This window comes from Misgurnus anguillicaudatus, unplaced genomic scaffold, assembly GCF_027580225.2.
Source record: "Misgurnus anguillicaudatus unplaced genomic scaffold, ASM2758022v2 HiC_scaffold_34, whole genome shotgun sequence".
Classification (NCBI taxonomy): Eukaryota; Metazoa; Chordata; class Actinopteri; order Cypriniformes; family Cobitidae; genus Misgurnus; species Misgurnus anguillicaudatus.
The window spans coordinates 3,211,674-3,235,902 of record NW_027395284.1 but is presented as its reverse complement, the minus strand read 5'-3'; the positions used below and the strand labels follow the sequence as shown (position 1 = coordinate 3,235,902).

Below are 24,229 nucleotides of genomic sequence, written 5' to 3'. Positions count from 1 at the left end.
TTCAAGCTTTTTCCCATTCACTTACGATATTATAATTTCATTTAATATTTCTTTAATAAACCAAACAACCACAAGAAAAACATAATTGTGGAATACAAAGCAACAGTGTTGGGGAAAGTTACTTTTAAAAGAAATGCATTACAATATTAAGTTACTCCCCAAATTGCTTTACCAGTTGCTTTTCATGGAAAGTAATGCTTGCGTTACTTTTAAAGCAACACTAAAGAGTTTTTGCTCTTTGCTCCTCCTACAGGTTGGAAGCGGAATTGTCCATTACCACTGTTGTAAATAATTTAGCCTACTGCAGCAAAGCTGGCTCTGATTGGATTGTACCTGCCGTAAAGCAAGTTTTTGTAGTTTTCACTCGAACTACAGGACACGACCCGACGGTTGGAAACTTCTTTAGTGAGGTTTTGGCCGATAGAGGGCTGCAAAGCGAATGTGAAAGTGCCGTTCACCCCGTTTCGAGTGGACGAACGACTGAAACTTTTTTGGAAACTTTATTTTAAGGTAAAAAAAACTCTTTGGTGTTGCTTTAAGGTACTTTTGCGTTACTTTTTATTACTTGGCTGAGGCTTGATCTCTTTCAGGCCTTGCAAGTGTTTTTATGATCGCAAAAATGTCAAGCTCTGGCCTGCCATCTCCGTTTCAGTACATTGTTTTATTTTTAAATTGAATTAATTAAACTGAAAAGTAACACGCATTACTTTTTAAAAAAAGTAACTCAAATATTAATGTGTACATTTATAAAGTAATGCCTTACTTTACTCGTAACTTCAGAAAAGTAATATTATTACATAATACACGTTCTTGTAACGCGTTACCCCCACTGCAAAGCAAACAAATTTGCTTTCTGTAATGGGCACACAAATATTAGGGGCTCTTTAAATTACAATGAGTAAAATAACAGATAGCACACTGATCCTTGCAAATGTTTTTTTATTCAAATAAAATGTTTCACTTAAAGAGCCCTTCAACTGTACGATTTAAACACTTCAAACGTTGGATAATGGTTTATATTTAACCCACCTGTAAAACTTACCATTTGCTTGTAAGGACAGTCACAAATATCACATTCATTCATGCAACCATTTATATTCACAGTGATTATCACATCAAGTGATATCTCAAAAAGATCTTTGTGACATTCAACATCAATCTGAATATTCTGGAAACAATCAACGTAAAGTAAAAAAAATAAATACACTCTTAAAAATAAAGGTGTTTTGAAATGCCATAAAAGTAAAATTTTTGACTGAAAGGACCTCTACAAGATGAAGCTTCATCTTCAAAAAAGGTTCTTTAGATAATATAAAAATGAAAGAAATGGTTCTTCTAACAATCATTTGTAAAAAAAAGAAAAGTTCTGTATGGAACGATGCTGTATAAACAAAAATGGTTGTTATATGGCATCAGGTTGCACCTTTATTTTTAAGATTGTATAATGAAATGTATACATACAGTAACACATTGCTTTATTATTAATAGTTGAAATATTCTAACATTACTAACATTCATTCTTTAGTCACCTCATTCTTCAGACAATTTCACTCAGTTAATAAAACTGAATTAAATCAACCATTAGTGGTGTTGTCAAACATACAGCCATGGAAAAAATGAAGATACCATTTAAATGCCCCCTTTAGTTTTTCTAGATTTACTATTTATAGGTATGTTTTAAGTAAAATTATCATTTTTGTTTCATTCTGTCAACTACCAACAACATTTTTGCCAAATTCTTAATAAAAATTATGTTTTTATTTGCATTTATTTACTGAAAATTGAAATAGGTAAAACTAGGTGAAAATATTTTGTTTTCTGATCTTCAATACTGCAGAGAAAACAAGTTCCAATTTATTTCTCAATAACGAAATGTTTGTCACATCTTGGGTCTTGTCATGCTTTCAGTCTTTTACATTTGCTGTTGGGTGACTTTATGTCACTCCCGAGGTTTGCTTTTGGACTAAAATGGTCACACTACATCTAGAAATGATGATTAAAGTCAAAACTGAAGTAGTCTCTTATTTTTTCCACGGCTGTATACGGACTACCGGCACATCCAGGAACTTAACGGTAAATTTCGTCACTGCCCCTTTTTGGGGAAAACAAACTAGACTTCTCATAGACTTCCATACAAAATAGCGGAAAAAAGCAACGTTCGTACACAGCCGGCAGGCGTAAATAACTTAAGAAATCACTCAGATTAAACATGTTGAGTAATTATCTGTCCCCCTGCCTGCCATAGAGCGCGAAAGATACATTAAAAACATTTTATTTGGTCAATATAAAAACATGTCCCTTTCATTCTCCCAGCGTCAAATTTGTGTAACAATGCTATCCAGTGATTGCTGGAAATATAGTTGTATGGCTGGACGGAAAAGTGCAATCAGTACTCTTAATATAAAGACATAATATACGAAGTAACTTTCAAATACGAAGTAAAATCATTTACTGTCATCCCTGTTGACTCGATGAGGTACGAGTTAATGTCCGGGTAAGACACCTCTGGCCAATAGGGAGCGTTGTTACACAAATTTGACGCTGTGAGAATGAAAGGGACATGTTTTTATATTGACCAAATTAAATGTGTTAATGTATCTTTCGTGCTCTATGGCAGGCAGGGTGGACAGATAATTACTCAACATGTTTAATCTGAGTGATTTTTTAAGTTATTTACGCCTGCCAGATGTGTACGAACGTTGCTTTTTTCCGCTATTTTGTATTGAAGTCAATGGGAAGTCTAGTTTGTTTTCCCCCAAAAGTGGGCGTGAACCTGTTCAGAGACATTCTATGACGTTGCGCCGGTTGTGCGTATATGGGAGAGCAGGGGAATTTCTAAAAAGCATTATTTATAAGTTTGATCAAACTTGAGAAAACGAATAGATTGTTCGATTGTGCTCTGATCTCTCTAAGTTCACGGTCTAAAAAATGCTACAACATAATACGTTGGGTCAAAAAGGAACAAACCCAGCCGTTGGGTTAATTGAACACAAAAAAGGTTTATATTTGTCCCCTTTTGACCCAGCGTTGGGTAGAAAATAACTCTTTTTTTTTTGAAGTGTATGAAAAGAGTCTAGACCTACAATCGTTGACTTACAGCAGTTGAAACAGTTTCATTGCTTCAGGCACATCGTGTGCTAAAGTTCACCATGAGATCTTCTCAGTTTCTCGTAGTCTGATTGAGGAATGCGGAAAGATACGTACGGGCACCATTTTGTATTGAGGCAAACTAGTTTCTTTAACGAGGCGGTGTTAACTATATCAAAACCCGTCTGACCCCCAAACGTACTGGGTTTCCAGTAATCAGGGGAGCAAATGGGATTTCCCATGAGGCCTTTTAAGGAAAACGGCGCTCCCATTTCCACCATGCTTTCGCCAAATATCGCGCCGGCTCGGGTCTTCTCCAGGAGGAGGCCTGGGTAGAATTCGACCGCATCAATGTCACCATAGAGCTCTTCAAGTTCTTTAGCCACCTTCTTATCACCTGTAAAACCATCAAACAATAACCCACCAGTCATGTGACCATCAGTACACCTAGCTGTACCACATACACTTACCTAAAGGATTATTAGGGACACCATATTAATACTGTCTTTGACCACCTTTCGCCTTCAGAACTGCCTTAATTCTACATGGCATTGATTCAACAAGGTGCTGAAAGCATTTTTTAGAAATGTTGGCCCATATTGATTGGATAGCATCTTGCAGTTGATGGAGATTTGTGGGATGCACATCCACGGGGGATAGAAGCTCCCGTTAAACCACATCCCAAAGATGCTCTATTGGGTTGAGATCTGGTGACTGTAGGGGCCATTTTAGTAGATTAAACTCATTGTCATGTTCAAGAAACCAATTTGAAATGATTTGAGCTTTGTCACATGGTGCATTATCCTGCTGGAAGTAGTCATCAGAGGATGGGTACATGGTGGTCATAAAGGGATGGACATGGTCAGAAACAATGCTCAGGTAGGCTGTGGCATTGAAACGATGCCCATTTGGCACTAAGGGGCCTAAAGTGTGCCAAGAAAACATCCCCCACACCATTACACCATTGCATTAATGAGAAATTGAACAGGTGTTCCTAATAATTCTTTAGGTGAGTGGACATATGCTAGTAATTTTTTTGCATGTACAGTAATGATTATATTGGGTTTTAAAAATATATGCTAATGCTAACGTAAAACTTATTTTATAGTATCAGCCTAAAATGAATGAAGATTTAAAACATTACCTGTTAATTCAGAAAAGGATGTGTATGGTCTCAGATTGAATCTCTTGCGGTACTCGTTGAAGGGCTGAAGCCGAAGTTCTCTTGACTCTACGATGACACCCTCCGCTACCTTTAATACCATTTTATTAATATTTTGTCCACCTCCAATCTGTTCCAACACAAACAGATTCATAATTAATTTTAAAAAAACCTTTACAAAACAGCTTGTTCCACTATTGTAAGAATTTTTGTCAAGACTTTTAATTTGTAATTGACATAAAAGTCAATTTTGTAGTCCTTGGCTGTGTCCGAAATAGCTTTCTACGGTATACCCTTCAATAGTGCACTGTTTGAGGGGAACGCCTTTTGTAGTGGTGTCCGAAATTATAGTGAACATTATCGAGTGCACTTATTCGGCTCTCCTGATTTTGCCAAGTGGTTGATGTCCTCAGGGCAACATTATGGTGACCCTGGAACAACATTTCAATCAACCAATCAGATTTCAGAAATAAGATTATAGTTTGTTTTAAATTTAAGCTTACAATCAAGATTAGCTGTTTCTAGACCATTGTTTTTTACTTATCATGTCCCTCTGATTTTAGGGTTTGGTTATGATTAGGGTTGGGGTTTGGGGTAGGTTTAGGTTTTATTTAGAAAAATGTTGTCCTTGGGTCAACACAATATGTTGCCCTGAGTACATCAACCACTTGGCAAAATCAGTTCGAGCCACTTATTCAATCCCAGTATGCACTACAATAATCACTGTACAACCAATGTACACTCAACGGCTAGCGTAACCCCTTCACTGTGAGGTAAACTCCAGCGTCTCGACACAAGATGGCGCACTGCGTGCTTAGTGTCCGAATTTCCCAAACTCTTGTAGGGAATAAGGCTATAGGGAGCTATCTCGAAAACAGCCCTTGTTTATGGTCACTATTTACTTTAAGTGAAAGTGCTTGTGGTTGGGTTTGGTTTATGTTGCTGAAGTATTTTTAGGGGATTGGCTAATGATGAACTCTGCGTTTGTTTGCATAAAAATCCAGTGCAGAGAGTCGCCCTTGAATTTCAAGCAATGTTGTTTCGAGATGACCTAATTTGAAAAGAATTAAACCATCACAGGCCAGCAGAAGGCAAAACACTTTTCCTACTACTGCACATAAATCTAAATACATTTCTGCAATACTTATGAGAGAAGATCTGCAGAACTTTCCTCTCAATAGCCAATCCTCTAAAGACCTTTACTAACCGTAACGGAAATATAATCCAAATGCGAGTCGTTCCAGCATTTTTCTCAACAGTGTTTCTAGAATTCGAACAGCTGCTAAAGTCATTACGTTCTTCCGCCAATCCAACATGGGTCATTACCTGTCCCGCAGGTTGGGTTGAGAAAGCCTCGACCAGCTTTTCCACTCCGAAGTGAGTAAGGATGGAGGTGTTGAACAGGAACTGAGGGTACTGAAACTCTTCTCCAGCGATGTGAAAGCTGTCGGGCATGAGCGGGTGCCAGTGGTACAGCTGGTTGAACTCGACAGCAATGCGGTTCTGATATTGAAATTGAGAAGTGAAGAGCAGCGTAGGGTCGAACTTCAACTTCAGCAGGTAACCACTCAGGTGCTGCACGTAATCTTCGATCACAATATGGATAGTCTCACCTGGAGTTAAAAAGCTTTATTTTACTACAGTCTGGTAGAGTGAGTAATATGTAATCTAAATAGTTTGAAGAACTCTCTCGTCATCATAGTCGGTTATATGCATAGTTTTACTAATTTCCCAGACAGCAGACGCCATTGGGCCGGATCCACACTTGAGCTGCTGGCTCCGGCCCAGAGTCTTCTGCTGTCTGGGTTTCATTATATCCAAATATTAACAGAGATCGATGTTTCTAAAAAAAACACAGGATCCAGTAAAATGTGTACCTATAATAATGAGTCTGGCTGTCTGAAAGAGCTGCTCATCTCCCCATGTTGGATGTTCTTTCTTCAGGATGTCACACACGCGGTTGTGCTCACGTAACCACAAGGTGGCGTACATGCTGAGACCGGGCAGCAGTCCATAAACTTCTTGACCTATGGCCAGCTGCTGGTCCAGCGGTACGGAGGGTGGGTAACTCATTTTCACTGGCACATCTGCCACTTTGGGGGGAAAAATCTCACCGTTTATTATCTAGAATTGAACCAAACAGAAAATGTGTTAAAACAAAAATAAGCAAAAAGATGAGTCAGCATAATCGCCACGTCACTCGTGGACGTGTTGCTGACTTTTTCACACAAGGGTGTGCGATATGACGATATTAGATTGTGACCGATTAAAATGTATCCACAATCTGATTTGGCAGAGAAACTGTTAAGATTGTATCATTTACAGGCCTGTGGCTTTATTACAGTACCTTCTACTGTACTACACAATACTAGTTTAACATCACATGGCCGCCTTTCAGCTGATATTACTGTATATGGCAGTGTAAATGTAAAATTAAATCTGGACACGTATTACATAAAAAAAGAAAGGAGATATGATCACCCATTTATGATGGTAAACCCCAGTTTGGGAAACCCTGCAATTTACCAATACAAATCCAACTGTTAACATTGACTTACTGTAATACATAACCGACTATGTTTATGTGAACCTTGTTTGTTTGTGTGTATTTGACAGTATTAGCACAATAAGATTTTGTACTCTTGCTGCATGTGTGACAGTCGACATCTGCACTCTGAAAATGTGAGTAAAAAAGTTCTCGCTTGAAAGTTTAAAAAATAAGTAAAAAAACCCTAAAAAGTTTGCAAGACTTTAAAACGCTAATATGACGTTCGTTATAACGAATTACTGCAATGACTACAAGAGATATACACTCACAGGCCACTTTATTAGGTACACCTGTCCAACTGTGCGTTAATGCAAATTTCTTATCAGCCAATCACATGGCAGCAACTCAATGCATTTAGGCATGTAGACATGGTCAAGACGATCTGCTGAAGTTCAAACCGAGCGTCAGAATGGGAAAGAAAGGTGATTTAAGTGACTTTGAAAGTGGCATGGTTGTTGGGTCTGAGTACTTCAGAAACTGCTGATCCACTGGGATTTTCACACACAACCATTTGAAGGGAACCATTTGAAAATATCCAGTGAGTGGCAGTTATGTGGGCGCAAATGCCTTGTTGATGCCAAAGGTCAGAGAAGAATGGCCAGCCTGGTTCGAGCTGATAGAAAGGCAACAGTAACACAACCGAGATATACAGAAGCGCATCTCTGAACGCACAACACGTCGAACCTTGAGGCGGATAGGCTACAGCAGCAGAAGACCACACCGGGTGCCACTCCTGACAGCTAAGAACAGTAAACTGAGGCTACAATTCCCACAGGCTCACCAAAATTGGACAATAAAACATTGGAAAAATGTTGCCTGGTCTGATGAGTCTTGATTTCTGCTGCGACATTCAGATGGTAGAGTCAGAATTTGGCGTCAACAACATGAAAGCATGGATCCATCCTGCCTTGTATCAACGGTTCAGGCTGGTGGTGGTGGTGTAATGGTGTGAGGGATATTTTCTTGGCACACTTTAGGCCCATTAGTACCAATTGAGCATCGTGTATTGTTTCTGACCATGTTCATCCCTTTATGACCACAGTGTACCCATCCTCTGATGGCTACTTCCAGCAGGAAAACACGCCATGTAATACAGCGCAAATCATCCCAGACTGGTTTCTTGAACATGACAATGAGTTCACTGTACTCAAATGGCCTCCACAGTCCCAGATCTCAACCCAATAGAGCATCTTTGGGATGTGGTGGAACGAGAGCTTCGTGCCCTGGATGTGCAGCCGACAAATCTGCAGCAGCTGCGTGATGCTATCATGTCAATATGGACCAAAATCTCTGAGGAATGTTTCCAGTACCTTGTTGAATCTGTGCCACGAAGGATTAAGGCAGTTCTGAAGGCAAAAGTGGGGGTCCAACCCGGTACTAGTAAGGTGTACCTAATAAAGTGGCCAGTGAGTGTATACATAACATACGCTGTTAAATAGAGCCACTGGCCTGCAAATTATACAGTCTAAAAATTTCTCTAAAAAAGCAAATTGCGGATATATTTTAATCGTTCACAATCTAATATCTTCATATCGCATACCCTTATTTGAAATAGTCAGCAACACATCCACAAGTGACTTGGAGATTATGCTGTAAGACTAAACAAGCAGAAAGTACAACATCACCGACAGTTAATACAAACCACATGTTTAAGCTAGAAAGACACCCACAATCAGGTGCTAGTAATATGAGGTAATATACACAGTGTCCAGAGTCTCTGAACACTGAAATGACTTGAGCAAAACTGATAAATGAGGTCACTGGAAATGTATAGTAATGTCTGGTCATTAGTTTTATTTAAAACTTAACTCATGAAGCATAAGACAGCAGTTGGGAATAAGGCAAGAGGCAAAAATAAGGAAAAAATAAATACAGTCACTGATAAAGTAAAGCACACATGTCTATTACAGATTACAAGTAATATAAATAAGAATGAGAAATTAAATCACATTGACATCGAGACTTGCTCAGCCTAGCACGGCTTACAATTCCACAGCATGCCTAATATCAAACCTCTGAACAAACAGTACCTGGTACTTCAATTTCCCATCTTTGTGAAGCCTGAGGTCTAGTTGGCGATCAAGACTGTCTCCATAAATGTGTCCAGCATCAACCTAGTTGTTAAAATGCAAATAAAAACACAATAGTGTACATTAGTGGCCAATAGGGATGTCCAACTTTGAACAATTGACATTTATTCAAATATTTTATTAAAGATGCATGCCAGATTTCGTATGCATGTTGCATTGGCTTTAAAAAGAATTTTAGAAAGACTTGGCAAACATTGCACACAACACACATGTGCATAGTTTATAAAGACACAGCCAAGGGCTACAAAATATTACCACAAATAGGAAGAACAAATATCAAATAAAATTGTAGTGAGTTTAGGTTTTTTGTTTTTCTTTGCATATTTGTATATTTGAATAAAACCCAGATTCCCTAATGCAAAATGGTTTGCACTGGGAAAAAAATGAATTTCTTACTTATTATTTTTTTTAGTCCTATTTAACTAAGAATTCTTAAATTGAGATACATTAACTTGATAAGCAAAGTGGCTTACGATTTTGAGTCTTGTTTACTGGAAAAAATATTTAAAAAAATCTGCAAATGGGGTAAGAAAAAGACACTTCCTTGAAATTCTACTTAAAACTTATTTAAGTAAACTCAACTTAAGTTTATTTTTCTTACCCCATTGGCAGATATTGTTACTTGTTTTAAGTATTAATCTCTTGATTTTCATCATTTATTTCTGTAAACAAGACTTAAAGGCGCTCTAAGCGAATCTGTGTGACGTTACTTTTTGTTGATGTTTGAACTGTTTTCCAACAAACGGCGCGTAGCTAACTCCTCTCCTTCCCCCTCCCTTCCCGGCTTTCATGAACGCGCCTAACCCCCACTCCCAAATCCTTCTTGTCGTTTATTGGCTGGAACACTTTGTTATCGTTTCTGGTTGTAGGTTTGGCCACTTTGTTTTTATTGCAGTTTGTGGAGCCTACGCTGTCTACAGAGATCGCGTTTTTTACAGTTTGATCAGCGGACAGGCAGCAAGCAGATAGTGAAGAGATGTTTGCTGTATGTAACAAAAAAATTTTATGGTCTAAAACGCGTTAATTCACTTAGATCACCTTTAACTCTTTCACCGCCATTGACGAGATATCTCGTCAATTAAGAGAAAACGCTTCCCCGCCAATGACGAGATTTTCCGTCTTTCCACAATACCACTATTATCCACAAGGTGGCGCCCTTCCGCAACTTTTTAAACCCGGAAGTATTGCCCTATGGCAAGCTGCTGCATGTCTGTGTCTGTTTTAAAGATCGCTCTGAATGGGATCTCTATGAAAAGTCCGTCACAAAAATGGAATTATCTCTGCTTTTTGCTCAAAATGTGGTGTTTTTGCAGAAACCTACCCATATTCAAAAGCTGATTACAAAAGATGAAAGAGTTAATATCATAAGCTACTTTGCTTATCAAGTAAATGTATCTCAGTTTAAAAATTCCTAGATATTTATACTGAAACCCCAGAAACATTACTAAGTAAGAAAACGTGCCTTTATTTTGTCCAAGAAATGCCTTATTTAATGTTTTGTCCATTTTTTACCACCTCACATTTTGAGGGTTTAATCAAATCCAAGGGGGCATTCAAACCAAAAATTTTACAAATTGTCCCCACCCAGACATCACTTTTAGCCACTACTGTACATATTTAAATACAGAAAGTTAATTCAAATTGTCTTTGTATCAAGCAGAAATTTTAAGAAGTGATTGTAGGTTATACCTAATAAAATATAAAAATATAATAAATATTTTTTTATTTATTAGAGATGCACCAATATATCAGCCTACATGGGCGGAGTTTGCGGCCTAATTAATGAAAGAAATATTCATATTTTATTTGTCTACAGGGGCGCTGCTAAGGATTTTGGGCCCCATGAAAAGAATCTTGACAGGGCCCCCAACACAGCTGAGACTTTTTTCATATTAATTTACATAAAATCCTGCGCTTTTATGGTATTTTGACTACCAATGGGGTGAGCAAATTTTTCTTGAATTTAGTTTTTAAGAAAAATGATCAAGATTTTTTTGCTTACTCCATTGGCAGATTTTTTTGCTTGTTTTATGCACAAAATCCCTTAAATGTAATATTTTTGGTCTAAAAACTAGACTTATTTTCTTGGGTCGTTTTGCTCATCATGAAAAAGCATCTTTATTTAAGAAATTTTAGAAATTTGTACTGAAAACAAGACAAAAATACTAAGACTTTTTTCTTGAAAATCATTTTTTGCAGGGTGGTAATTATCTTTAACACTAGAACGAACAAGGCGTCATTTTGACCGTTTGAAATTTGCATAGTCAATAACTTTGTCTAAATAAATCACGTGCATAAATAAACGTGCTTACTTGTCGAAAAATGCTACCGTAGAGACCTGTGGCCTCGTGGACAAAGCGTGCGCATTAGCACAGAAAAGTGCAGTAGGCTACGATCATTGTCACGGACGGGCGGTCCACTAACAATTTAGGCCTACTTAAAAACCCACCTTTTCTTGTGAAAAATTGGGTAACATAATGTCGACCCTTTGCCTCTTTCACTTCTTATTTTTTTCTCTTTACGTTTTTGACTTCCAGATTTTTGAGGCATTTTCACTTCCTTGTCAGTCAAGTTGATATTCTGCCGGCACTATAAGTGAAGTCAAGCTGTGTTGCCTGGATTATCAATTTGGGCGGACTGAACCATTTTATGACAATTAAGAGGGGGGAAAGGGGCCCACAGACGTTTGTGTTTCCTAAACAAATAAATTTTTTTGATACCAGGAACAGCAAATAGAATAATTTAAAGTTAGTAATTTTTACTATTAAATATTTTTTAGCACCACAATTTTGGGTTACTTACTCGTGGGCCCCGAGAATCATCATTGTTAACCCCCCCTTTACAGCACCCCTGTTTGTCTAATCTTAATATTTTAATGGGTAGACAGAGTAACTTAAAGCTAATGTCATTTGAATCTATTTAAAAACCATGAAGCTGCACTCTCTCACTAATCTCAAAGTACTGCAGTACCCTTGTTCAAAGGTTAGTCACACATGTGCAAGTCACAAGTCTCAAGTCTAAACCTTCAAGTCTCAAGCAAGTCCAAGTACATTTTTATGAGAATCAAGTCAAATCACTGCAATGTTAAACAGTCATTTTAATTGCAACAAAAAAGGGCAATATGCATTTCTACTAAAAAGGCGTCCACATACAGCTGAGTTGTTAATGACGTGATGCATTCATATAAAAGCAATAATAGAAGCCAAAGCTGCTAGTTTAACCCAATTTAGCAATAGACTAAAATATAAGGGCTTTATACACAGAGTTTTGGGTTAAAACAGTCCAGCATAGGTTAAATTACAACCCAACGGGCTGCATTTGTCCCTTTTCTTATTTAACTTTATTAAATACAATTTATTTGTTAAATATAACACTATTAATAGTTCAGTCAAAGCATTATGATCTTAACAAACGCTTTGTTTATTATATTAAGCAATGAAGGCAGAAAACAATGTTTTTGTCAGGAGTGGATGAAAGGATGACAGATGATGTTTATGACACAGCTTAAGTTATATGTCATTAGATTTTTAACAACTTTGCTGTTTGTTAACTGTAAATGAACACAGCTGCTATGTTGTTTTTAATGAATTGGATGTGTGGTTGACCCGATCCTAAAATCACTGCATTGGTTACCGGTACATTTTAGAATTGAGTTTAAAATTCTTGTATTTGTTTTTAAATCTATTCACAATCTGGCACCGACGTATTTGTCCGACCTTCTCCGTCCTCATAATCCCTCACGAAACTTGAGGTCTGGTGATCAGAGACTTCTGTTTGCCCCTAGGGCACGGTTAAAGAAAAGAGGAGATAGATCTTTTGCGGTTGCTGGGCCTAGGCTGTGGAACAGTCTCCCCATTTACATTAGAACAGCTCAATCTTTAAATGCTTTTAAATCCTCTCTTAAAACATATTTTTTCTCTTTAGCTTTTAACTCAATGTGATTGCTTGTTATTGAATTGCTTTATATTTCTGTTTTTCTTTTATTGCCTATATTGTTCAGCACTTTGGTCAGCCCTGGTTGCTGTGTTTAAATGTGCTATATAAATAAACACAAACTTGAAACTTGAAACTTGACCCCCATAGTATGTGCATCAGGATAGTACCACCTTCACCTCATTGAGATGATATCTCATCCATTATCAATTAAATTAAAAATAAATAAATATGCTACAAATCAAAATGAACAATCAACAAAATCATGAATAAACAGAGTTATGCAAAACAAGATCCACACATCAAAAATGCAAACAATATTGGGTTCATTTCCTGCATGTCCTTTACAGCATGACTAGGCTGCACACACCCTGTCCATGCTTAGTCATGCCTGTTAAAGGCAGAGCATCTGAATTAGAAAAATGCTAATGGTAGCCTATACTGAAATCATGATCCCACCCTCCATCCAAAGCCGTATCTGTTTGCATCTCGTGGTAAAGCAGTAAAGTTACCGATGTTAATTTGGGTTTTTGCTCTTTGCTGATCCAGACGGTTTTTGTTGTTGTTGTTTCAAAAAATGTATTTTGTTTTGTGGCTCCTGTGCAGGTTGTCGATTCAGCAGGAAAGTTTGCCATTCTCCCTCTTTTTACAGACGGGAGGTGAGCCCACGTGAACGCGCTGATGAAGTATGGTGTCTGCGTGAACAGGTTGCGCAGTGGCATATGCAAAACAGATAAGAGGCAAAAACTGCATGTGTCCAATTATTGCGTTCGGTCCGAGTTCAATGATTTGTTGAATCTTTTTTTGGTCCTACGCCTTTCACGGATGACATACAGTCTTGTTCAAAATAATAGCAGTACAATGTGACTAACCAGAATAATCAAGGTTTTTAGTATATTTTTTATTGCTACGTGGCAAACAAGTTACCAGTAGGTTCAGTAGATTCTCAGAAAACAAACAAGACCCAGCATTCATGATATGCACGCTCTTAAGGCTGTGCAATTGGGCAATTCGTTGAAAGGGGTGTGTTCAAAAAAATAGCAGTGTCTACCTTTGACTGTACAAACTCAAAACTATTTTGTACAAACATTTTTTTTCTAATATTTAGTTGTATGACCACAGTTTTTTAAAACTGCTTGACATCTGTGTGGCATGGAGTCAACCAACTTGTGGCACCTCTCAGCTGTTATTCCACTCCATGATTCTTTAACAACATTCCACAATTCATTCACATTTCTTGGTTTTGCTTCAGAAACAGCATTTTTGATATCACCCCACAAGTTCTCAGTTGGATTAAGGTCTGGAGATTGGGCTGGCCACTCCATAACATTAATTTTGTTGGTTTGGAACCAAGACTTTGCCCGTTTACTAGTGTGTTTTGGGTCATTGTCTTGTTGAAACAACCATTTCAAGGGCATGTCCTCTTCAGCATAGGGCAACATGACCTCTTCAAGTATTTTAACATATGCAAACTGATCCATGATCCCTGGTATGCGATAAATAGGCCCAACACCATAGTAGGAGAAACATGCCCATATCATGATGCTTGCACCTCCATGCTTCACTGCCTTCACTGTGTACTGTGGCTTGAATTCAGAGTTTGGGGGTCGCCCTTGGACCCAAAAAGAACAATTTTACTCTCATCAGTCCACAAAATGTTCCTCCATTTCTCTTTAGGCCAGTTGATGTGTTCTTTGGCAAATTGTAACCTCTTCTGCACATGCCTTTTTTTTAACAGAGGGACTTTGCGGGGGATTCTTGAAAATAGATTAGCTTCACACAGACGTCTTCTAACTGTCACAGTACTTACAGGTAACTCCAGACTGTCTTTGATCATCCTGGAGGTGATCATTGGCTGAGCCTTTGCCATTCTGGTTATTCTTCTATCCATTTTGATGGTTGTCTTCCGTTTTCTTCCACGTCTCTCTGGTTTTGCTCTCCATTTTAAGGCATTGGAGATCATTTTAGCTGAACAGCCTATCATTTTTTGCACCTCTTTATAGGTTTTCCCCTCTCCAATCAACTTTTTAATCAAAGTACGCTGTTCTTCTTGAACGACCCATTTTCCTCAGCTTTCAAATGCATGTTCAACAAGTGTTGGCTTCATCCTTAAATAGGGGCCACCTGATTCACACCTATTTCTTCACAAAATTGATGACCTCAGTGATTGAATGCCACACTGCTATTTTTTTGAACACACCCCTTTCAACTAATTCAACTAATTGCCCAATTGCACAGCCTTAAGAGCGTGCATATCATGAATGCTGGGTCTCATTTGTTTTCTGAGAATCTACTGAACCTAACTTGTTTGCCACGTAGCAATAAAAAAATATACTAAAAACCTTGATTATTCTGGTTAGTCACATTGTACTGCTATTATTTTGAACAAGACTGTATATTCATAAAAATACATTTAAAAAACTTAACATAGTAATTGCTTTCGGGATGTCAGGAGACTTTTAACCAGCATAACTAAAAATGTTTCTGGATCAAATCAGATACCCTGCCTTTAGATGGACACTCCACTTTTTTGAAAATATGCTAATTTTCCAGCCCCCCAAGAGTTAAACTTTTGATTCTTACCGTTTGGGAATCTATTCAGCCTTCATCTTTTAGCATAGCATAGCTTAGCATAATCCATTGAATCTGATTAGACCATTAGCATTGCCTCAAAAAATGACCAAAGAGTTTGGATATATTTTCCCTATTTAAACATGACTCTTCTGTAGTTACATCGTGTACTAAGACAGACGGAAAATTAAAAGTTGTGATTTTCTAGGCAGATATGGCTAGGAACTATACTCTCATTTTGGTGTAATAATAGGCACAATGCTAATGGTCTAATCAGATTCAATGGCTTGTGCTAAGCTATGCTAAAAGTGGTAGCCCCAGACACGGAGATCAGCTGAATGGATTTCAAACCGGTAAGAATCAAATGTTTAACTCTAGAGGAGCTGGAAAATGAGCATATTTTCAAAAAAAGTGGAGTGTCCCTTTGATGCTTATTAGTTAGTGCTCTGGCTCTACTTTCCTGCTGTGTCATGTAGGTAGGTTAAGCCATTGCGGTGCGTTCAAAAACATATATGTATTAAGAAAATAATGATTATTATTTTGAGTCATTTAACTCAAGTCTTAGTCATGTCTCAAGTCATGAATGTCAAGTCAAAGTCAAGTCGAGTCTTTTATTAAGACTTGTCAAGCAAGTCTTAAGTCATAAAATTTGCAACTTAACTCTTTCCCCACCATTGACAAGTTATCTCGTCAATTAAGAGGAAATATTTCCCTGCCAATAACGCTTACCTGACAAGTTTTAACCGTAATCTGTAATTACGCTATTATCCACTACATGGCGCTCTTATTAATTTATAAAAAAACTGAAGCAAAAACTAATCCAACAACATTTTAAACTCTGTGTATGTTTTGATCTTTGTTCTGAATTTGATTTCTAACAAAATTCCTTTACAAAAATGCAATTATTTCAGCTTTTTGTTCACAATTTGGTATTTTTGAAGAAACCTACCCATATTTGAGAGGTAATAAAAAGCACAAATAAAGATGGGATGAAACATAGGGTCTGTTCTTTAATTTGATACATTTCTATGTTTATATATTTACAGAAGAAAAGGCATGTGAAGCGGGCAACTTTTAAAAAAAAAGGCTGGCAAAGAATGAGTTAAGTCTGACTCGAGTTATATGAATTGACCCCCATCTCTGCCCTTGTTTGCAGGCGCCCCCATAGCACAAACACAAAACTCTGCTTATGTCAGCTACAATCAATAAATTTTGTATCATCACTAATATTTATGTATATTCAAATAATTATTTATATAACATTTCTAAATGTTTTCACTTGTTGATTATGTGGTACTAAGTGTAAATAAATGAGAAATAAAATGTTGAAATAACTATAACACCATAGCATATCTGAGTTTTGGCAATGGGAGGGAGTTTTACAGGTTATGTAACATGAGTAAAATGTTAAGTGGTTCAGCTTCCTGCTTACATGCAGTTTATCTTTAACGGACCTGCTGGCAAAGAGAAACATCTTATCACCTTTTTTTTAATATCACACTTAACTGATGTCAGGAAATGTCAAAATCCCCTTTCTTATCCACATATGTAGGGCGATAACACTTTTTTTTGATAAGTTGCAGATAACGTTGGTCATTTGAAAGACTCACCCCGTGACCCAGGCCTTTTGTAAACCCGAGACCCACTCGGTTGTGAGTCTTGAAGAACTGGTGCGTGAAGTGCTGAGCGAAGAAGGCAAACATCAGATTCGTTCCCTGAGGGTCCGGCCTGAAATTCCGTCTCAACATGAACCTTTCTGCAAGGAGTTTGGGGTCTGGAAGCTCCATTTTTCCTGAGAGCGAGAGAGACATGAGATGTTTTTACTACAGGCATCAGGAGACAAAGTTACTTCCTCTGAAAGTGTAAGAAACAGCCTATGAAAATACACATATAAAGTCATTTTTTGTGATTCACTGTTTCTACATAAAATGATCCTACATGATATAAAGAACATTCTGTGAAAATATAAACTTGATATCTTTATGTAAGGTCAAAGAAAAATGTCAAAGATTGAAATCAAATCAAACTCATTAGATTATGAGACGTTTAAAGGGGACATTTCACAAGACTTTTTAATATGTAAAATAAATATTTAGTGTCCAAGAGTACGTATGTAGCTCAAAATACCATATAGATAATTTATTACAGCATGTTAAAATTGCCACTTTGTAGGTGTGAGCAAAATGTGCCATTTTTGGGTGTGTCCTTTAAAATGCAAATGAGCTGATCTCTATACTAAATGGCAGTGTTGTGGTTGTATAGTGCAGATTAAGTGGCGCTATTATCCCTTTCTGACATCACAAGGGGAGCCTGATTTCAATTACCTAATTTTTCACATGCTTGCAGAGAATGCTTTACCAAAACTAAGTTACTGGGTTGTTCTTTTACACATTTTCTAGGTTAACAGAAGCACCAGAGACCCAGTTATAGCACTCAAACATGGAAAAAGTCAGATTTTCATGATATGTGCGCTTTAAGATAGACTTTACAGACAGGGTCACACTTTCAACTTATTTAAGGGTTATATTGAAGAAAGAGGCTTGCACTAATAATCATAGTGTCTTACCTTTCGTTCCCATAGGTTTAGGGCAGTCTTGAGGAACTGGAGGCAGAATTCTTGTGTAGTAGGTGATGTTGGAATACGCTTCCCAGTTCAGGTAGTCATATTTGGAATTGTATGTCGGGGGGCTTGGAATTAAATTGGCTCTTACTGTGATGGGAGAGTATATAAAAAATGCATGAAATATACTGGCTAAGCTCTTTCAGTTTATTACATTTATGCATTTGGCAGATGCTTAGATCCAAAGCCATTTACAATGCATTGAAGCTGTACATTATTACTCATGACCTACTGTATACACAGTGCCTTATAAATTGATCATTGTTTTTTTTACCCTGATATTAAAAAAAAACAAACTTGCATATTACTTCTCTGTCTACGGTTATGGTTACAGGAAGGAAGATGACTGGGCCACAGGATTAAGAAATGACCTCAAGTTGAAACCTGTACTAGTACCATTGGTGCCTGTAACACTGATAAGATTCAGTTCACGCTGTCGATCCTGGAAACAATATCTCAGGACATTCAGTTCATTCATTGGCTCGCACAGGAGAATCATTTGCCCGAAGGCAGTGTCCCATATGAGGAATTCGGGGCCTCTTGTTGAGTGCACAAGGGTTGCCGTGGTGACACACAGCTGGGCTTATTGGAATGAGTGCAAGCTTAAACACACAAATTATTGCAGGAGATGAGCCTGGCCCTCCTTGACCCCAGTGCATTTAAATTATAGATAACATAACCCATTTTCTAGTCTATGAAGAACTGCAATACAGAGTATGCCAACTGTAAAATGGGAGGAAGTGATAAAAAGAGGCGGTAATTTAAAAATGAGGCCTCTCAAAACACAGCAACGGCTGAAAAAATACAAGAAGAATGCTGAGTTTAGATAAACTTCTGTTACAGGAAAGAAAAAAATCCAAGCATGACCAATGGTAACCAAGCATGACAAAATACATTCAGGGCGCCATTAAACCTTGTGGAGATTCTGTGGACCATAGCATCAAGCAGCTAAATTGCATCTTTTCAATGTAAGAAATCAGCAAAAATTTGTTTGTGCTAAAAATCGACATGTTAAGCAGAAGTTCGGTCTACACTACATATGTGTGTGGTCTGTTGGTGATAGTGAATAGTACAATCCACTCCAAAAGATTTACTGTCTGTCTGGGAACCTACCCTCCCAATTGTCTGGAAGCAGATGTTTAAACAAATGATTAAAATGTCGGTGCGCTGATGTAACACTGATGTTTGCAGCTTGAAAGTAAACGCTTTCTCTTCTCCAAATATGAAGGTGGTCTTGAAGATAAATAATGCATTTTATCCAAAACAACTTATAGTGTATATATAAAGACAAAAGAGTATCTATTTGAGCTTACTTTGGGAATCAAAAACTTAAAAGGTCACCTTCTTCCTGATCCCATTTTTCTTACTTTAGTTAGTGTGTAATATTGCTGTAAAAGCATACATAATACCTGCAAAATGATAAAGCTCAAAGTTCACTACCAGGCGATATATTTTCTTTATCAGAATTCGCCTTTCAAAGCCTACAGTGAACGGCCGGTTTGGACTACAGCCCTCTACTTCCCGGTTGAATGACATCAAAGTAAGAGTCTTGACTAAACTCCGCCCACAGGACTCACACGGCTCTGGCTAAGCTAAGCTGCTGTCGAATCGCAACACCCTAAACAAACTAACTTGTTGCGTATTTCTGAAGGAGGGACTTCATAGAACAAGGAAGACATCAGCCCATTTATAGGACAGTGAAAACACTGCTATCCACCTTTTTCTAGAACGCGGAAGTAAGTGATGTGACGTATTTCCTTTCCTGTGCGAGATTTCCGGTTCAATAGCCAGCCGGTAGAAAACAGTGTAGTGGGAGCACGCATAAAACATGATTTAAACAGTTAATCTTTACTACACCTGCCATGTATGAACCAGTGTGAGGATGAAATTAAGAAGTGGCTTGATATATGAAGATATATTCAATCATTTTGTGTTGTTGATCGGAGGTGACGGGTCTTCAATGCGCAAATATAAAAGCACAGAGACATACCAGTATCTTTACAATGGGAAATTCAGTCGAGTGTTTGTACATGGAATTTACCAAGACTTTGTGTTTTTAACTTTTCAGGGGCTAGTTTAAAATATCACAACTTTCCCTTTGGTGTGAGTTTTTTTAAACGACAATTTTTAATGGACTTGTTTATGGTGACACGTTGAGCTTCACGCGGTCCGACACAGTCAGCAGTATCTTTCTCATTCAACACATTGTAAGTTATTTAAACAAACCATAATAAACATATTAAACTACTACATGTATTGAGTATTGTTTTTGTTTTATGAAAATATTATTACATCGCTTCTTACGCACTAGGTGGAGACATGGGCTTATGAAACTATTTGCTTACTTTTTAAAGTATTTGCTTTTTCATGTAAAATATAACGCTCAAGCACATTACGAACTATTATAAACATTAACTAAGCAGATTATGTCGTATATATTCTGTACTGTAATCGCATTTTTGTAATAATATATAGTAGCAGAATAAATAAATCAGCATATTTTTATCAGCATAATATTAGTTGTTTTTAAACAATTATTGTATTTATTGGCAGTTTCTATGAAAGGTTTTACTGAATGGATTTGTAAATACAGATCATGAGTGCATGTGCGCCACATACACATTCAGTACTTACACATGTATTATGGTCAAAACAAATGTTTTGTAGAGATCTACTGCATTTGTATTAGCTATTATGGAAACCCCTAACTGCACAAATTATGTTGGTTTTCCTGGATTTCATAATAAACATTAAACAGCCAGTCAAACAGCACACTTGTGTCTTTCGCAATAGACTATTAGCTTTATTGGCTCACCGGAAGTCATAAACAAGAAGCGCGAAGATGGCGGCGCCCACATTTACGTCAAAAAACAGGTGGATAGAGATAAGTATGTTATTTTTATACATGAAACATGAACACATGTTATATTGCTCACTGTAAACACAATCAAAGCTTCAAAAACACAGAAAGAACGGGACCTTTAAACTAAGTTAACTCAAAAAATGTAAAGGTGCAGTGTGTAGATTTAAGCGGCAACTAGTGGTGAGGTTGGGAATTGCAACCAACGGCTCAGTCCACCGCTCACCCCTCCCTTTCGAAGCACATAGTGAAGCTACGGTAGCCACCACAGGACGAACTGTCATTGTCTGAGACAACATAGTGATGAAATGCGCTTGTCCATTCAGCAGTTTGTCCATTCAGTGCTACTGTAGAAACATGACTAGGGAGACCTGCAGTGTATGTAGATGAAAATGGCTCATTCTAAGTAATAAAAACATTAAATTTCATTTTGCAGGGTGTTTATACAACACTTAAACTACAGTTATGTATATTATTCTGCATTTCTGTCAAGAGATCCTTTACACACTGCACCTTTAAGTTGATAAACACCTTATAAACAGAACTTCAAAAAACTTGAAGAGTACATCGTTTATCATCATTTTTTTGTCATGATTAATAATGAATCAGCATCATCTGTATTAAAGAGAAAAGAATCACTTCAAAGTGAATAAAACCTAAATAAGACCTCTCATTATGACATCATTAAGGTGTGGACCTGTGAGAAGATTGTAGGTGTGTGCATTTTGGGACAGGGCCCTATACATGTTTTTAGTTTAATTGGAGTGAATGCCATAAAACTCATTATAAGGACCAAAAGTTTCCTAAGCTTGAACCCAAAACCTTTGTGCTGATAACACAATGCTCTACCAGCTGAACTAAAGGAAATGACTTATATTATGTTTGCATAAGTTAACAATGTTAAGGGAACAGTGTAATAATGGCCAAATCAAAGCTTGGGCATTATATTCATTCATGCAAAACTCATCAGTCAAACTTATTAACCAGCTAGTTAGTTGCTCCATTATCCTAAAGCCTGACTCATCCCTTGACTCATCCCTTGCTTCCAGGGATAAAAAACAACCTTTTATCTACTGTATACACATTGTACAAAGCATACATTGTAAAACTATGGGGATAAATTAAACACGCAAGACCCATACCAGACATAACAAGGCGAGACAGAACAGAAAACAGATCAACATTTACATGTAGTGCCATGTCCCAACATTCAGAAGCTGTAGACTTCATAAGCAAACTGTTATGATCTCACATAAACATCTAGAGTCAGAACTTACTTGTAAGAACTTTACGCATGAGCCAATCCCTAAAAGGCGTCCCGTTGAGGATGTCCCAGAGCCATTGAAAATGTGTGAGGAAGTAGTGGATGGCATTAGGACTGGGCTTTAGAAGATGATAGACTCTTGACCAGAACTCGGCTACAGAGGACGGATGTGAAAATGATAAAGAAAGAGTTCACATTAGATGTAGATTAGCTTAGCAATAATAAAGCAGATCAAATTTAATTTTACAGGGGGTGGACAAATAATATGACCACACCCATTGTTATGGTGGTTAAAGGAGCGGTGAATCAAATACTCAATTTTAACTTGATAATTTGTTATATAAGAAGTCATCATACTTAAATGAACATCCTGCAAGTTTCAGAACTGAAAACGTCCGTGCTACTGAAATATAACAGTTTTTGGCACCAAGCCAGTATTACGAAAGAGTGAGGAATTCAGAGAACTATGATGTCAGAGTAGAATTGAAGCACCTCCCCAGACCCAAATACAATGACCTCTTTTGTAGCCCCGCCCACAGCTTCGCCTGACACACGTGTGTCTCAACAATCAGTAAACATGTCTTTAAAGATTGCCAAATGTAACCAAAATTACTTTTAAATAATTTTTTTCTGAGAGACTTTAATTTTGACGCAGTGATCTGTTATGATAGAGTAACCATAGTAACGGAGTTTTCGGTTGTGGAAGAACCGTCTATGGGAAGAACACAGACGCTGGATAACGGAGGCTCAGAACATAACTTAAGGAATGCGTGGCTAAAGTTAGTTCCAGCTCGCGTGGGGATTGTTGGTTTACTTTGTGTACCGCGGATTCATTTGTAAAGAAGTCGACGCTGGATTTACAGAGAGACTGTGATTAAAAGCACCACTAATATTGGATCTGACAAAAATGACACAGCAGTATACACAGTAAGTAAAACATTTTACTTTATTTAAGTAAACGTATGTTTTACTGTTTTAATTTACTAAAAACATTAAACGATTAATAAAGGTACAACACTTAACAAAACAATTGTAATTTAACGGTAGAAATATACAAAGTTAGTGATAAGGAAGGACTTAAAATCCGCAATTTAAATTCTGATGCCTGCTTACTGTGTTGTATACAGTATTTTAGGCAAGTTGCGTTTGAAAGGTCCAACACTCAACAAAGCTTTTTTAACTGTGGTATGTAACGTACGTGTAGTTAAGAGCAACCTCACAAGCACAATAGAAATATACAAAGTTATTGATAAGGATTAATCAGCCCCAGTTTAGCTTCTGATGCGCGCTTACTGTGTTGTATACGGTAATTTAGTCACGTCGAGTTTAAAGTTTTGTTTCTACTTTACTATACGTATTGTCATTTATGTGTATCATCTTTAGCACCAAGAATCTTTTATGGCTCAAACATATACAGTTGAAAGAAAAAGTATGTGAACCCTTTGGGCTTACTTGGATTTCTTCATAAATTGGTCATAAAATGTGATCTAAGTCACAACAATAGAGAAACACAGTCTGCTTAAAATAATACCGCACAAACATTATACGTTTTCATGTTTTTATTGAACACAACATGTACACATTCATAGTGCAGGGTGGAAAAAGTATGTGAATCTTTGGGTTTAATAACTGGTTGACCCTCATTTGGCAGCAATAACCTCAACCAAACGTTTCCTATAGTTGCAGATCAGACCTTCACATCAGTCAGGAGAAATTTTGGACCATTCCTCTTTACAAAAGTGTTTCAGTTCAGCAATATTCTTGGGATGTCTGGTGTGAATCGCTCTCTTGAGGTCATGCCACAGCATCTCAATCGGGTTGAGGTCAGGATTGGGCCACTCCAGAAGGCGTATTTTCTTCTGTTGAAGCCATTCTGTTGTTGATTTACTTCTATGCTTTGGATCATTGTCCTGTTGCATCGTCCATCCTCTGTTAAGCTTCAGTTGGCGGACAGATGGTCTTAAGTTTTCCTGCAAAATGTCTTGATAAACTTTGGAATTAATTTTTCCATCGATGACAGAAATCCGTCCAGGGCCTGAGGCAGCAAAGCAGCCCCAAACCATGATGCCCCCTCCACCATATTTCACAGTTGGG

At 37.5% G+C, this 24,229-nt stretch overlaps 1 protein-coding gene across 1 annotated transcript; it reads right to left on the bottom strand.

Annotated features, from left to right (window-relative positions):
• Window positions 1–3,088: 3,088 nt before the first annotated feature.
• LOC141363358 (prostaglandin G/H synthase 1-like) lies at window positions 3,089–22,321 on the bottom strand. Its single transcript, XM_073866017.1, has 8 exons — window positions 22,149–22,321; window positions 17,958–18,101; window positions 17,002–17,183; window positions 8,828–8,911; window positions 6,127–6,373; window positions 5,576–5,862; window positions 4,232–4,379; window positions 3,089–3,484 (listed from the first exon to the last, which is right to left on the bottom strand). The coding sequence occupies exons 1-8, from the start codon at window positions 22,165–22,167 to the stop codon at window positions 3,138–3,140; spliced, it is 1,458 nt and encodes a 485-aa protein (XP_073722118.1). The 5' UTR covers window positions 22,168–22,321; the 3' UTR covers window positions 3,089–3,137.
• Window positions 22,322–24,229: the final 1,908 nt, after the last annotated feature.